We start from the raw sequence: 16,467 nt of genomic DNA, 5'->3' as shown, positions 1-16,467 counted from the left end.
GAATTGGGTGTACAGAAGTCAGGACCCGGGAACCAAACTTAGCATCAGCAACTGTGGGCTCCCCAATAAGCAAAATGGCAGTGTTTCACCAGGCAATGAAAGTCACCAGTCACGTAGTAGGTTTAGTTGGCATTTCCTCCAACTACACAAAAGGTATCCCTAACAGCTGGATTGCTTGCTGATAGTGCTAGTGGCCATTTTGAAATGGGCCACATCTTGAAGGCAGAGTTAACATAATAGTAGTATTTTCAAATGCTTTTTTTCTTGGCACAGTAAATATACAGATCCTTTTTGTATTCCCATGATTCTCAACTGTTTGTCTGAAAGTAAAAAATCTTGACCCAATGACCTCTATTCAACCTGAAACTTATTCTTCTCTGCCGTTTTCTCTTGTACCTTTTTAGCTTATTTTTAGGTATAATAATAAAAATAATAATCTAATGCCTTTTTATTCCCTTTATAGGGTGTAGGCAAGACCTTTTAACCCTATCTAGCTTTGGAGACTGAGTGGGCAGTTTGTCTTCACTGGTGGCCAGAGATAGTTGACCCACATCTATCACTAATTAATAGGTGACCGCCGTTGAAGAAACCAGCAAATAAGTGCTGTCATAAGTGCTTGGTATCTAACCCTAACAGGATATGTTATTATGTGAAATAATGTGGGTTCTACAGTTGATTTTCTTGAGTTTACGGGATGAAAAACCCAAGTTTCCGCGAGAAAAAACCCGCTTGTTTGTACCAGAGATTAGCTAACTTGGGAACCGGTTGAAGAAAGGCTTAGAAAAAGTTCTTCTATTCAGCGACTAGACTTGAACTATAAGTCTATCTTCAGGCTGCCTAACACAGAGGATGCAAGTGCCACTTCCACTGAGCTACACCAGCCTTATTTTTAAGTATGCAATAATAAATCTTACCTGGAACACTCATGGGGAAAATTCTATAATCTTCACAAGCAGTTTTATTTCACAGTTTTATTTTTCGTTTTTATGGATATGTATAAATGAGAGCTCTTCTGTTTGCTGAAACAAGACCTGCTAACTAGACCTTCTGAATTATGCAGTACATATTTTATACTTCCATATCCGAGCATTTTGGTCATATAATCTTCTCTAGCTGTCTTTCCACATTTTGCTTTTCTGAAAACTGTTCTATCTCCAATAAACCGATATAATCATCACTTCCTATCGACTCCTCTTTATGCTTTTGTATTGAACCAATCTGAAGATGTACCAATCTATCAACAAGATGTTACTCTCCCTTGTTGAGTGTTCTCTCTGTGAATTTATGTAAATCTTTGTTGGCCTGAGATGTTAGTAACTAGTTATTCATGTCCTGAATAGAAATCTATCACATTTCATTATTACTAGCTTTGCTTTTCTTAACCATATTTGCTGTGCACTTTTTTCCCAAATTTTTTGAAAATATTTCTGTATGTCTGAGATTTATTTCCTACTCTTGTGTTTAGTCTATAACAGTTTTCTTATATTTCAGCTATCCTGATTCAGTCTAATGATCAAATTTGTCTGCTTCTTTTTTAGTAGACTCTTTTATTGGATGATAAATACAAATGAGTAGTCCAATCTCCCTTTGTTAATGTAGCTACTCTTTCCTTCTCTGATCTCTATTGCCCGAATATAAAAATTATAATTTGGAAGCATCTGGCCTCTTGTCAGAAACATGGTATGCTTCAGACTCCTCTTCTAGCTCCACTCCTTTTTTATGGGGATGGTATTAGTCATCAGTTCTTTTTAGGATGAATTTAATGAATGTAGTAAAATTACTTCCATGGAACACTTAACAGAATCAGATTGATTTTGCATGACGTATGCGAATGCTTATTAGATCTTGTAATACTTCAGTTCACTTACAATCGTTGAAAAGCATTGTGAGAAAGCTAATTACAAATATTAGATTCAACATGATATTTAAATTTCTCTGTTGTTAATGGCTCAATTAATGCATCATTGTACAGTTATCTTCAGTGCATTTATGTTAATTTTTTTGTACCAGTAATCCTGATGAAACTACCTTGAATAGGGAAACTTGCTGGCCATAATCTGTTGTTTTTTATACTAATAATCCAGTTATATTTAATAATTTGTTTTCTCATAAATAATTTGCAAACTTACAATTTTAAATCCTGGATATTGTTTGAAAGTTTAGTGAAAGTCTCCTTAGTAGAGTTGTGGGTAGATAAGTGGAATGCTTTGTATGGTGTGATTGAACAAATGAATTTAATGCTTGCATACTTGCATGATTATGGAGATATGTTGATGACTGGTATCTATTGATGAAATTAATGTTATGGCTTTAGGTGACTGTGACAATGCATTATTAAAAAATGCAAGAATCTCGTCTACTTCATCAATATCAAGAGACCGTGACGCAGAAAAAGCAAGGTTACATGGTAAGCTCTTATTCTGATAGTAAATTTTTAGATTCTGTTTTTGCTTTACTTCCTATTAGTAAAGCAAAAAATTTCTCTCTGCAAATATTTCTAAATTTTAGTTTTTAGTCTGTAGACTTTATGGTATAAAACATAGGGCATTAAAGATTTTCTATGGGGAAAAAAAAATCTCACTAACCACTTAAATATTTTAAGTTCATTCACCAGCATTAATTCCATTATAGATTTTGCCGTGTTACCCCTATTTCCATCTAGAGTACTTCACTGTATTGCCTAACATGTTAGATGATTATCTAATCTATTTCACTAAAAATATGAATATACTTATCCCTCCTTAACTGAATAAGGTAACCATTCCAAAATGATGCAACATCTTGATACAGTATCAGGTACCAAGGAAACAAAGAATGTAATGTCTACTGCAGTAGGTATAGTTATATTTGGAACAACATTTTTGGAATTTTCAGGTTTACCACCATATAACAACACTTATAACACTTAAATTTCATTTAGTGAAATTGAACAATGAACGGCATACTCATGCTACTGTAGATATATAGGCTCAACTACTGCTTGAGATAAAAAGAAATCTAATAATATTAAAATTCTACATTTTGACCTTTCCATTAAGGTCATCATTAAAAATATATACGTCTATATATGCACTACATTAAAAGCAGCTAGTACTGTACCATTATAAGCTGTGTTTTTATTATACTACTCCTACACATGAAGCAGCTGGGCCTATCGCAAATAAATTCTATATGAGGGCAAAATGTTTAAAACTAATTAGCCTGCCCAGCCTGACCTTTCATGCTAATAAAAAAATAAAAAAATCAAATTAAAGTTAATATAATTAATTACATCAGCTAAAGTTCCTATTTTTGACATTCCAGTTATTAAACATTAATATATGATGTCAAGACTAAAAGTTTCATGGCCCTCTTAAATTTTCTTTTCTTTTATACCAGACTGTCTGCATGATGCAAAAGTTATGCTTTTCTAGTCATTCCTGTGGAATGTCTCCAGGACATGATCAAAAAGGTCTGTTTTCTCATGGTGTTTTAAGTGAATGTTTTTGATATCTACTGTGCATCCAGTTTCACCAATGTGTACTGAAGGCTATGTATGCATTTAATTTGGTGTACTTCTGGACCTGGGGGGACATCCATGGGTGTGCTGAATGTTTTGTTTATAAGAAGCTAGTTTTTGTTGTACTTCCTTAGATTTCAACTTATATATTTCCAATTATCCCTTTAATATAAGGGATAAATTAGCTTTGCTGAAATTGTTATTTGATGTGTTATATTTTTGTTCATTATATTGTCAATTTTCTTTTAATTATATCAGGTTCTCACAAAGGTGGTTATAATCCATTGCAATTTTTTTGAGGATATTTATTCCTAGATTTCCTATCCTATCCTTCTCGTCTGTCCTAGGATGGGTTGAGTCCCCTCCTAATTGGCGCCTCCGTAGCACAATTGGAAGAATGGCAGTACATTGTGCCCTTCGATCGGAATAGGCCTAACTTCGATTCTCGTCGTGACAGGAGGAATCTTTATCTGGATGATTTCAATCGAAGGTGAGTTAGCCGATCTCATATGGAGGTAGCAGGGTTTTTCCTCCCAGAAACTTGGGTTTTTCATCCCGCATATAGACAAATTGGCCCTTCAGAACACACGTAATTTACAGACAAAAAATACTAGTGGTGGTGGTGGAGGTGGGCGGTAGATGGCGTTGATGGAGATGATTTGTAGTAGAGGTTAGGTGTAGTGGTTGAGACAGTTGTAGGTGTCCTCCTGCGATGAGTCTTCAGACTCCTTGGAGGTATCAGGAATAATAATAATAATAATAATGAAGGGTTACTGGCATATTAACGCAGCTAGTTCACCACTCCTCTGCTGCATCCCCCTAAGAGTGATATTTATGGCAGGCAAACTGGCCCCGTGTATGTTCACGGGGCCAGTTTGCCTGCTTGCTGGATGAAAACCCCCAGATAAATTGGGGGGAAAAACCCTGCTGTCCACGCCCAAGACTGGCTAACTTGGCTATGGCTGAGGATGCTCCTTATGCTCCTCACATCGTCGACGGGAATCGAACCTAGGACGCTCCTTTCCCAGGCATATGGTTGTGAAGCGCATAGCCACTAGGCTAACTGCACGGACATTCCTAGATTTAGGTTTGTGATATACACCAAATGATAGACAGACAGCTCTGACTGATGGAAAGTTATGAGTATCAAAAATTTCTTACTATTGTTTTATACATTCATAACTTGCCTTCCATTGTATTCTCTCATTAAGCATATATCACAAATCTACATGTACTGATCAATTTGTACATATAGACTCCTATCACCACTCAATACAAAAAGTAGAGATAAGAAATTTCATCAAAGTAACAATTTTTTTAATGAAAATGATCTCGAAAGAAAACTACAGTGGATTAGAACCATCTTTTTGAGAAATAGATATGTATGCTGAACAAAAAGATAACACAAATGCTAATTTCAGCAAAGCTTATATTTATCTATTTTCTTAAAATTCTATCTTTCGTATTAAAGTTCTACATACAGTTACCTTTAAACCTCCTAAAACGAAAATATTTATTCAGCATATCCAGAAGTGTACCAAATGAAATGCATGTAACCTTTATATATATTTATGTATATTAGTGAAACCAGACACACAGTAGATATTAGTGAGAGAGAGAAGTGGTGGTGGTGTTGTGTGTGTGTGTGTGTGGGGGGGGGAACAGGCCTTTCCAGTCACATTCTAGGTTGATTGGAAAAGCATAAACTCTTGTATGGCAAAAACCTGGTATGAAAGAAAAATTAGAGAGGCTTGTTGTGAGACTTCATAAAGCAATCAAATTTAAACAAAAATGCTCTCAAAATTTTCTGACAGTCCTCTTATACAATCCTGACAATCAACCAATCATCAAATACATTACATTTAATCTTGATATTCTGTATTAATTTTTCATAACCAGATGTCAAAAATAGGAATTTTCTGTTTGGCTGATGCAGTTATTATTTATTAATTAATTTTGATATGATTTTTATTTTTTTAGTTTTAAACATTATGTAGTTTATAATGGTACAGTGCTAGTTGCTTTAATGGTGTGTGTGTGTGTGTGTGTGTGTGTGTGTGTGTGTGTGTGTGTGTGTAAATATTCCCGAAGATGACCTCAATGTAAAAGTGTAAACATAAAATTTTAATGTTATTAAAGTTTTTCTTATTTCAAATGGTAGTTGAGCCCATAAATCTAGTATGACCACAGAACTTGTAAGTTCAACCTCTTAGAAATATGGCATCCACGATCCCCTGTAATTAGTTTATGGGACGTTAGGCTAAACATTACAGAGGAATGCAAATATATCATTAAATTCAAGTAAATCTACAAATTACAACTAGTAATAACTAGAGGAAGAGTATTAAGGAGAGATGTGGATATAAGAAACAGATGGAGAATATACTTTGAAGGACTTTTGAATGAGGAAAATGTGAGGACTCACAGAAGATGGGCAGCCTTATGAGGGGATGGTGCAGAACATCAGTAGAGTGGAAGTGAAGGAGGCCATGAAGAGGATGAAGGATGGAAAATCAGTGGGCCCCAACAGGATCCCAGTGGAGGCATGGAAGGCACTGGGAGAAGAGGGAATTGACCTGCTGTGGGACCTGTTCATAAAAGTTGGCCAACAGGACATATACCCAAGGAGTGGAGGGGGAAAGTACTCTAGTCCCCATCTACTAGGGTAAAGGGGGATGCACAAGACTGAGAATTACAGAGGAATAAAGTTGATGTCCCACACAATGAAAATCTAAAAAGGGTTCTTGATGGAAGAGTGAGAAAAGAGGTGGCGACTGCAATGGAGAAATTTGGCTTAGTGCCTGGTCGATCAGCGACAGTTGCTATCTTTGAGTTACGGCAGATGATGGAAAAGTATCGAGAGAAACAACGGGAGCTATACCTGGCATTTATTGATCTGGAGAAAGAATATGATAGAGTGCCAAGGCAAGAAGTCTGGAGGTGTCTGAGGGAGAAGAAGGTACCAGAGAAGTATGTCAGGTTGGTGCAGGGGATGTACAGAAATGTGAAAACAAGAGTTTGGACCTGCCTGGGAGAGAGACAGTTTTCTTGCATCAAGGGTCAGTATTAAGTCCATTACTGTTTAATATTGTGATGGAGGTGGTGACGGAGGAGGTGAGAGAAAACATGCCTTGGACAATGTTGTATGCGGATGACATTGTGCTGTGTGCAGAATCAAGAGAAGTGGCAGTTAAACTTTGAAAGATGGAGGAAAGTACTGGAAGAGAGAGGTATGAGATTGAGCAGAAGTAAGACGGTATATGTATTGCAAAGTGGATGGCAGCAAGGAGACAGATCTGGAGCTGGAAGGAAATGTCATCAGGAAGGTTAGGGACTTTAGATACTTAGGTTCAACAGTGGAAGAGGATGGAGAGGCTGAGAAGGAAGTGGGATGCAGGATACAAAAGCAAAATCTATAGGAAGTAGTGAGATCAGCTATGACGTATGCTATGGAAACTGTGGCCCTGAGTAAAAAATAACATCGACAGGATGGAGGTAGCAGAGATGAGAATGTTTAGGTGGATGTGCGGTGTGACCAGGAAGGATCGTCTGAGAAATGACTATGTGAGGGGGAAGGGTGAAAGTTACGAACTTAGGAGCAAAGATACAGGAGGCAAGATTGAGATGGATTGGTCATGTGATGAGGAGGGAGGAAGAGTATGTGGAAAGAAAGGTCATGCAGGTGGATGTGCAGGGGAGGAGGAAGCTTGAGCAGCCAAAGAAGAGATGGAGGGAGCTGGTAGAGGAGGACTTGAGGGTGAAGAACTTGGATGCGATTACAGCCCAAGACAGGAGAATGTAGAAGAGACTCACCAACAATAGCGACCCTACTTAAGTGGGACAAGCTGCAGAAGAAGAATTTCATTCATTTTTTGCATTCGCTAGGTAAGCTAATTGTTATATTGTAAATTGTATTTCAATACCTTTTTGAGGATGATGTGATATTCAAAATAACCTTAATGAACATTATTTACTGATGTCTCGATGAGATCCATTGTCTTTAAAGAGCACAATTGTCAAACAGACACATCAAAACTAGCTATGACTGATCTATTAAGTAGCATTTTTGGTCTAAAATATGAAATAGATAATTCTTTACATTGCTAACAGTGAATAGTATTAACGGTGGGCTAGAGTTTAGGTTAGGATCATAGGAATGTTATATAGTGTGTTGGGTTTGCATAATTTACTTGAGTTTTGGTGATTTTAAAAGAACAGGAAATAATTTTATTACTTCCTGAATCTTTTCAGGAAGTAATAATACTCTTTTTTTCCTTTTATATGTATTGTTAGAGGGTTCATTTTCTATTTTGGTGCATGCAGTCCTGTCACCATCAGTAAATTATTCCTTTGATGCAGAGTGGTTTATCTCAACTCTAAAATAAATAAATAAAAAAAAGCATTAAAAAAACTAAATTACAAATCAACAGATATGATATTCTATGATATCTTCATTAACCATTTAACTCATTAAGATATTGAGTCTTCAAACGTTTTTTCTTGTCATTCTCACATGCAAGCTGCAAGGCTTACAGCATATAAATGCTGCGCATAGGCTGGGATCAAGAGCAAAGTAATCTGTTGATATTTTTTTTTAAAGAGCTGAAAGGTTATAGTCCTTGGAGTATACTTCATATTGCAAACTGTTCCACAGAACTGAGGTAGATGAAGTAAAAGATGACTGAGAGAAACAGGTTTGGTGATTCTGCATTTCAAATGCAAATAGATGTTGGGAAGCTGTTGCCTCATGTTCCTGTAGTTTTAGCAATAATAGGAGGAGGTGCATAATGGATTCTAGTTCTGTTGAACAGTGCCAGTGGAAATATCTGTAGAAGAGACACAATGCAGAAACTGATCCACTATGAGCAGCAGCTGAAGAGAATTGTATACTCTGAATAAAAATCTTTAATTTACAGAAAAACACACAGAAATATGCCACATGAAATCAATATAACTTAACTATGCAAATACACACCCACCCACAATACACTTCAGATTGTACCTTTGCTGCCCCTTTCTATTATTATTATGTGACACTTCCAGGGAGTCCAAAGACTCATTGAGGGAGAGTGTGCCAACAGCATCAAACAATTGAACCCTTCCAACTACTAACTGTGCTCAAACTTGTTTAACTTTTTGGTTGAGCCATTAATAGCAGACGCTCTACCAATCAACCAACCTTTGCTGGCTGCTGGCATTACATAAGTTTTTAATCCTTTATGGACAAACTTCTGAAATTTCTCTTGCTTTCAGCTGAATAATTCTTTTAGATTTATACAGAAGGAAGGTTGATACAGAAATTACTTCTACTTGTATAACAGCAGCATAAATCAGTTAAATCTTCCTACATTCCATATCACAGAATACATAATAAACTTTGCATATCTTGCTTTTTTATAATTTAATTTTCACTTTCTATATGAAAGTCATAGCAGTATTCTTTGAATCAATTACTAAAACCATATCAGTAAGCTCACTGAGTTTTACATAAAACAGTTCATCATTCACAACTATACTAGGTTCATTTCTGTATGAATTAAAAAGCAAGTTTTCTTCAAGTTTAAGTTGAAGTTGTTCTCTTCATTCCTGTGCATGCTTGAAAATACAGTAAAACAACTTATTTTCCTAGACACTATTTTATTATTATTATTATTATTATTATTATTATTATTATCAACACCCTACCTCCATGGAGTCAGAGACTCATCGTGGGAGGTAATCATCCAACCTCGTCTTAAACTGATTCAATGTGTCCACATCCACAACACATTCAGGCAATGCATTCCACTCACCAACCACCTTTACTGATATTAGTTTTGTACTTGAAATAATGGTGATGTTCATTTCACAATACAGTGCAGAAAATGATTTTGTAATGAAAGTAGCAGAAATTAACTTTTTTTTTTCTCACAAGGTTTAAACTCTGAGGCATCTTTTGAGTATCATACAGTTTATTTCCTTATGACAAATCATATAAATGCATCAAATTCCTGATATGTACCTTTAGGGGGTGTACAGGATATTATGATAGTACTACTACATGAAAAGTTGCATCATTACAAACTTCCTAACAATACTTTTCCTCCAGATTAGCATGTTATCTGTCAACATTCCAATATTATCAGATCTTATATTTCTGTCTTCTAAGGTGCTTTTTACTGCATCAGTCCACCTACATTTTGGTCTTCCTCTGGGTCTTTTTCTTGCCATCTTGTCAAAGACACTTGTTTAGCTGCTGGCATTACATAAGTTTTTGATCCTTTATGGACAAACTTCTGAAATTTCTCTTGCTTTCAGCTGAATAATTCTTTCCTCTTCCATTCTGTTTAAATGACAATATCATCTGAGATTAGCTCTGCTGACACATTCCTGAATACTAATGATGGCAAGTCCTTAACTAATATCCTCATTTTTAATATGATACTACCACTGATGCCATCTGTTCACTCTCCTAATCTTTCTCAAAACTCTCATATCTGTGTGCTCAAGTCTTTGATGAAATGTTTTATTTCTAACCCATCTCTCAGTTCTATAAGTTAAAATTTAAAATAAGTTAGTTTGAACACTGTCTTATATACAGCTAGTTTAGTATTTTGACCAATTTCTCTCTTATTCCATATACATTTATTCAGCTGGCTTCCTACCATACCAGCCTTACTAATTCTGTTGTCTATTTCCATATTTGATTTGCCATTTTCACTAAAAATGTTCCTAAATAGCTAAAATGTTTTACTTGTTCTATAGGTAGACCTTGGCAGACTGTATCCTGTTAAATTGTGAATGAATACAATTCACTAAGGAATGTTTCATTCATAATTTGACAAGTTAAAACCCTTGAAAAGGATATGCTTGTATTTTAGTATAAGTTGTATATAGCCGGACAAATATTGGGTACCGTAATTAGTGTAAAACTTGTGAATATTCCCGTGTAAAATACCTACTGAATTGTATGTTAGACAATGAATTTGTTATATACATATTTTCTGTTAAATTGATATAAAAGAATTACTGTGTAAATTGCATATAACTAACTGAGATTATAAGGTCAAAATACGCGGGCAAGACACCGGATTAGTAAGTTGCCTTAAGTGGTTACGTGGTGACCTAAGTTTTCAGGGAAGACACTACTAAAAGGCAAGACCCACAAGTGCAAAGGAATAACATGTCGGGTGAAAATTTAGGGTTACAAGGAGTCCCGGTAGGGGTTGATATAAAAGGGCTGGAAACCCCCCCCCCCCCCCCCCCAAGGAACTTTTTGTCTGGAGTCTCTGTTCTCTCTTGGTGGCAGAAGTCTGAGGTGTCGGGTCGTGATTAGAGGGATCGCGGATTCCAAGCCCTACTGAATAGTGGCATTCGAAGCACCGGGCAACTCCCGGAAAAGATAGCAGCCAGGTAGCATGCCTTATGGATGCAGAATCACCTCGTGCTAAGAATATTCTAGGCATAGATGATCGGTATGCAGACTCCATGAGGACCAACCTAAGCTGACAGGAATTTTAGCCTTAACATAGAGGGAAGGAAAGGAATCCAAGAATCAAAAAGACAAACATGAGGAAACCTAGAGTTCAGTATAGTAAACCTTTAATCAAGTAATGTGAGAGAGGAAGGTAATTGTAACTTAAGAATCATAGACCTTCATAAAGTTTTGAGACTATCTAAAAATTAAGACAGAACTGTGATATTTTAATCGTAGTAGGTGAGCAATATGTGCTATGTATTATAATTGTACTTGTGTTAATTGCTAGCTATATTTAAGAGCTGTAGAGATGTCTAATCCAGACAGCTTGATTAACACCTAAAAGTCATTATTGGTTTTATAATCTAAGAATGCGAGCCTTGAATCTTTGAACATAATGTTTTTGTAGTATTAATTACTGTGTGATGCATATTGATTAATTTTACTTTGTAATCTAGTAGTATAGTGATAATTGAAAGTTCTTTATTCTGTATGATGATCATTATGTTAAATAAACCTTTTGCTCTTATTAATTGTTAATAAGAGCGGAAGGTAATTGTTAAGACCACGACTGCAAACATGGTTGATTATAGAAGGTATTGATAATTGATAACTTAGCATAGAAAGAGATTAGATTAACCACGTGCTTATCTGAAGGTTCACTTTTTGACAGAAGTTTTTCCAATCTAAGGGTTCTGGGTGGCGTAGCGGAACAAATAAATTTTCCCAGAACCTCAAGAGAAGTTAACTTCAGAAGCGTTGTTACTAAGGGGTTGGCTTAACCTTGAGACAATCTCTTTGTAGATCAGATTTGCACACGTGATAATCTGAGGAGCTGAAGTATATAATAGTAAGACAAAGACAGGCACATTATAGGTGCTGCTGAGATAGGACAAATTATTCAAAAGATAGTTAAGTAAAGGAGTTAAACCATATTAAGTAAATATCAACTATTACTATGATGACACATCATAACAATCCTAAATTCGAGTTCTGCCAGACCTTGCATTTATGATATAGTTGATATTTTCAATTTTCTGCCTATGTTCTTTCTTTTTATTGCTGATTTTCATACCAAATTTATTGCAACAGTTATTCAACTTAGTCAGAAAATCTTTGCAAGTTTTATTTAAAGTATAACATCATCTGCATAAAGTAAAGAGCTGAGATTAACATAACCAGTTTTGATATCAGGTTTAATGCCACTTTCTTTCATAATGTGATCTATATAGATAAAGAATAAGAGTGGAGATGATGTGCACCCTTGCACTTTACTAATGTGACTGATGTAAAAAATAAAACAAAAAGTTGGCTTAGATCAGGTGCAAGTAGTATTGTAAATACTTGTACTATATATCACTATATGATGTGGAAAACTTTTTTTGTTTGCATGGTATTAATTTTATGACCCATTTGCTATGCACGCACTTTCAAAATCATTAAGAGAAATCACTAGAGCTGTGTGAGAAAAGTGATGGGCTAGAACTTGTATCAGCTAAGGCCATATGTACTCAATGTTTTGAAAACTTAAACTTGTAGAATTAGATGACATGTGATACAGTTCTTCAAGCTGGTGTTTTTTTTAGAATCAGTTAACCAGGCATGTGCTACCCTGGGTGTGACTCCTTTTTGCTTATAGATATTATCTTTCTCTAAAAGAAAAATGTAGACTAAAAAAAAAAGGTGAAGCATTATCAAATAATATCAGAAGGATATTATTATTATTACATGACACCTCAAGGGAGTTCAAAGACTCATCTAGGGAGGACACTTACTCTACAGCTCTTTCTCTCCACCACTCAATCTACCAACTACAGCGAATCACATCATCTACATCAATGCCATCTACTGCTCACCACCACTAGTATTTTCACAGACAATTGCGAACATCCATGCCCGTGGCAGGATTTGAACCCACAGCCTTTTGGCTGGAGAGCGGATACACTAACCACTCAGCCAAATTTGGTTTCTCTGTTCTTGATGATTCTATTGATCATGAAAATGAAAACCCAACTCTTCTCGTCTTCAGATTATCTTAATTCATACATGAATTAAAGAAGTTCTTCAAATCTAGTTAATTTGATTGAACTACATTTTAAGGCTTATCTCAAAGATGGACGGACCATGGTGAAAAAAAAATTTAAATTTAGTAAATACTTAGGCAGAAATCCTAGAGCATTAAGAAAGAAATATGGAGTACTCCCAAGTGGTGAGAGATAGGGGAAGGGGTTGGAAATAGGTTAGATGATAATTAGATGATGATATAATCAAGGTAGTAGATTTCTATTTGGGTGAAGTAAGTAGTTATTCCTTAAAACAAATATTACTTCTGTAAGATTTCCAAGCAGAGTACAATCAAAGCAAAAGAATCTGTACTCTTCAGTTTTAAAGAGGTATACTTAAAGTCCAAAGAAACTTATCCAAATATAATTTTTTCCCCTCCCTAAATTTGCAGCATAGAAAATTGAAAAACTGTTGGCTGGTGTTAGTGCACTTGCTTTTCAGACCATTTGCTGTTATCTCTATCATAAAGGTTTGAAAATTTAACTGCATTTTATAAAAGCACAAATGCTTTATGCTTTGGACAAAGAAAATTGTCTAAGAAATAATATAAACTTTTATTTTGGCAAAAATGCAAAATTATAAATTCAGCAGAAGTATAAAAATTTCTTTCAAGGTTTACTTTGCATGCTTTCTGCTTGATGTTTATCTTATAGCAAATCATTTTAACCTATTTTTTCCAAAGTTATTTTGATATAACAAAATGAAAAAAAAAAAAAAAAAAATAGGCTACTATGGTGATAAAAGCCAAAGTTGTTTTGTGAAAGCATGTAACCAAACTGAAAGAACAGCCTTAATCCTCTTTTGATGCAACACAATTATCACTGTCCTTACATATTTTTATTTCTAGTTTTGTTCATATTGCGCAGTTTTGATTTTTGTTTTGTTCAATTAAGTTATCACCCAGTGACGGTTCCTTTGCCTCCCCCCCCCCCCCCCCAAGTTAAAAATTACATCTATCCTGCTATAGAATTAGACCTCAGGAGAACACAGATAATTAAATGTAAAAGACTAGTGAGGACATAGCAGAGGAGACAGTACATGGTAAGATATAGAAATGACACAACAAAGGTTGGGGAATGAACATACATGTAGAAAACTAAATATCTATACTTTTAATAGTATTATGTAAGCTATCTATAAATTCATCTTTTTTTTTTTAGTAAAGAACTTTGATTCATAAATTATGAAAAGCATTTTAATTGATAGGAAACTGTCCATTAGCACATTTTTGGTATGCTTGCTGACTAGACACTTAAAAATAATCATTACATACTGCAGTATTATTCTTCAGTAATCACCAGAAAGCTACAAAAATACACAGTTTCTGTATATCTACGAGGAGAAAAATATTCCATAATGCATATACTATATATGCATGATGCAAGCCTCAAACTCCATGTTCTCTGTCTTTATTATTTTTCATTTAATTACCTCAATTACCTTGATGGACCTGTGGTTTCAGTGCAGGTCGTAAAGAGTCCAGCTATTCCTGTCTTGGGCTTTTCTTCTCCATTTTCTTCCAACTTTCTTAATCATTGGGTCTTCCCAACTTAAGGCTGGTCTTTCAGGTTTCCTTTTGGTATCTCTCGGATACCAGTTTGTAACTCTGACTGTCCATCTGTTGTCTCTCATTCTGGTGAGATGTCCTGCCCATCTTCTTTTGCTGTTGTAGATTGTTTTTATTATATCTGTGAGTTCAGACTTCTTCATGATTTCTGTGTGTCTTACGTGGTCTATTTTGTTTATATTGCATATTCTTCTTTCTATTGCACGTTGAGTTGTTATTAAGCTTTGTTCTTCTTTTAAAGTTGTGTTCCATGTTTCACTGCCATAAGTTAATGCTGGTAAGATGTGACTATTGAAAAGATGGGCTCTTATGTCTATATTTATGTTTTGGTTGGTAATTGTTGATTTTATTTTGTTGAAGGCTATCCAAGCAGCTCTTTTTCTCCTTGCTATTTCATTTGATATATCATTATTTATGGACTGTCCGAGGTAGATGTATTCTTCAACTTTTTCGATGGTGTGAGATTCTAGAGTGATTGTATGATCTTTACAGTATTTGTTTTTCATCCATCTTGTTTTGTCAGGGTGTATTTCCAATCCAATTTTTTGGCAGTTTTGGCTTACGTTATTCAGCATTGATTCTAGGAGTTTGGGTGACCACATCATCGGTGAATAATAGGATATTTAATATTTCACCATCAATGTTTATTCCATCTTTCATGTCAAGTTTTCGAATGATGCTGTCCAGAGTAGATGTGAAGAGATTAGGTGATAAGACATCACCTGACGTACTCTTCTACTTAAGTTAATTTTAATTGGGTGATTGAAAAGGGTGATATTTGTTGTGCTTTCTTTGTAGATATCTTTTATGAGTTGGATGTATTCTATGCCTTGTTCTATTAAAGCTTGGAATACTGCATTATGCTCAACAGTGTCAAATGCCTTTTTAAAATCTATAAAAAGAAGACAAAGTGGGATCTGGTATTCTCTGCATCTTTCTGTTAGCTGAGTAATAGTTTGAATGTGATCTATTGTTGAAAAGCCTTGTTTGAAACTAGCCTGTTCTTTGCAGCTATTTTCATTGATGGAAGTTTGTATTCGGTTTAGGATGATTCTGGCGAATATTTTATGTGTGCACTAATAGATAGATAGGTCTGTAGTTACTGATGTCTTCTTTATTACCTTTTTTATGCAGAGTTATGGTCTTTGATGTTTTGCATTCAGTAGGTACTTTCCTTAATTGTATATATCGGGTAAACCTTTCTGCTAGAGCTTTAAAGAGTATTTGTCCACCCATTTTTAATTCATCAGATTTTATACAGTCAGTTCCTGGTGATCGGTCATTTTTTATATGGTGGATAGCGATTTTTATTTCTTCAGGTAGGACAGGTGGTATTTCCAGATTTTCCAAATTTTCGTCTGGTACTGGAGCTGTGATTACTTGTTTAGATGAGTAAAGGTTCTTATAAAATGATTTTACTATTTTTTCCATTTCACCTCTGTTTGTGTGTCTGTTTCCTTGATTGTCCATGAAGGCTGACGGTAGTGGTTGCTTTAGATTTATTTCTTTTTCTATTTTTTTTAGGCTACTGCAGAGCCTAGCTGCTTCTGCCAATTTTGTTGTTCTATAGTTATAGTCGTCTTTGATATTCTGCCTCAGTTGTTTACAAATAATTTTATATTCTAGACGATCTTTTCCTGTGTCTTTCAGTATTCTTCTTTTCTTCAATAGTTCTATTGTTCTTGCTGATAGGCGTTTCCTGGTCTTAGGAGGAAGTTCATATGAAGTTCTTTCTTTGCAGTTCATTAATTTATTGTTAAAGTTAGTTAAATCTTCGTCGATGTCATTTTTTAATTTCCAGTTGGTTTCTTCCACCTTTTTTCTAAATTCTTCTGGGTTTATCTGTTTTGAGCGTTTTTTATGGTTGGACTGTGCTCGTAT

General features: G+C 35.2%; 1 protein-coding gene across 2 annotated transcripts in view; it reads left to right on the top strand.

Annotated features, from left to right (window-relative positions):
- Positions 1-16,467, top strand: part of Nrx-IV (neurexin-4) — a 491,733-nt gene that overhangs the window by 25,059 nt on the left and 450,207 nt on the right. For both annotated transcript variants that reach the window (XM_090412013.1, XM_090412014.1), the window contains exon 2: positions 2,315-2,407. In XM_090412013.1, coding sequence (XP_090268139.1) covers positions 2,315-2,407 — 93 coding nt within the window. The remainder of the gene's footprint in view (positions 1-2,314; positions 2,408-16,467) is intronic.

The sequence above is a fragment of the Typopeltis vanoorti genome, chromosome 22, assembly GCF_054136105.1.
Source record: "Typopeltis vanoorti isolate ZY-2024b chromosome 22, IOZ_Tvanoo_1.0, whole genome shotgun sequence".
Lineage (NCBI taxonomy): Eukaryota > Metazoa > Arthropoda > Arachnida > Uropygi > Thelyphonidae > Typopeltis > Typopeltis vanoorti.
The sequence above is the reverse complement of the archived record's forward strand: the minus strand, read 5'-3'. Positions and strand labels throughout refer to the sequence as shown.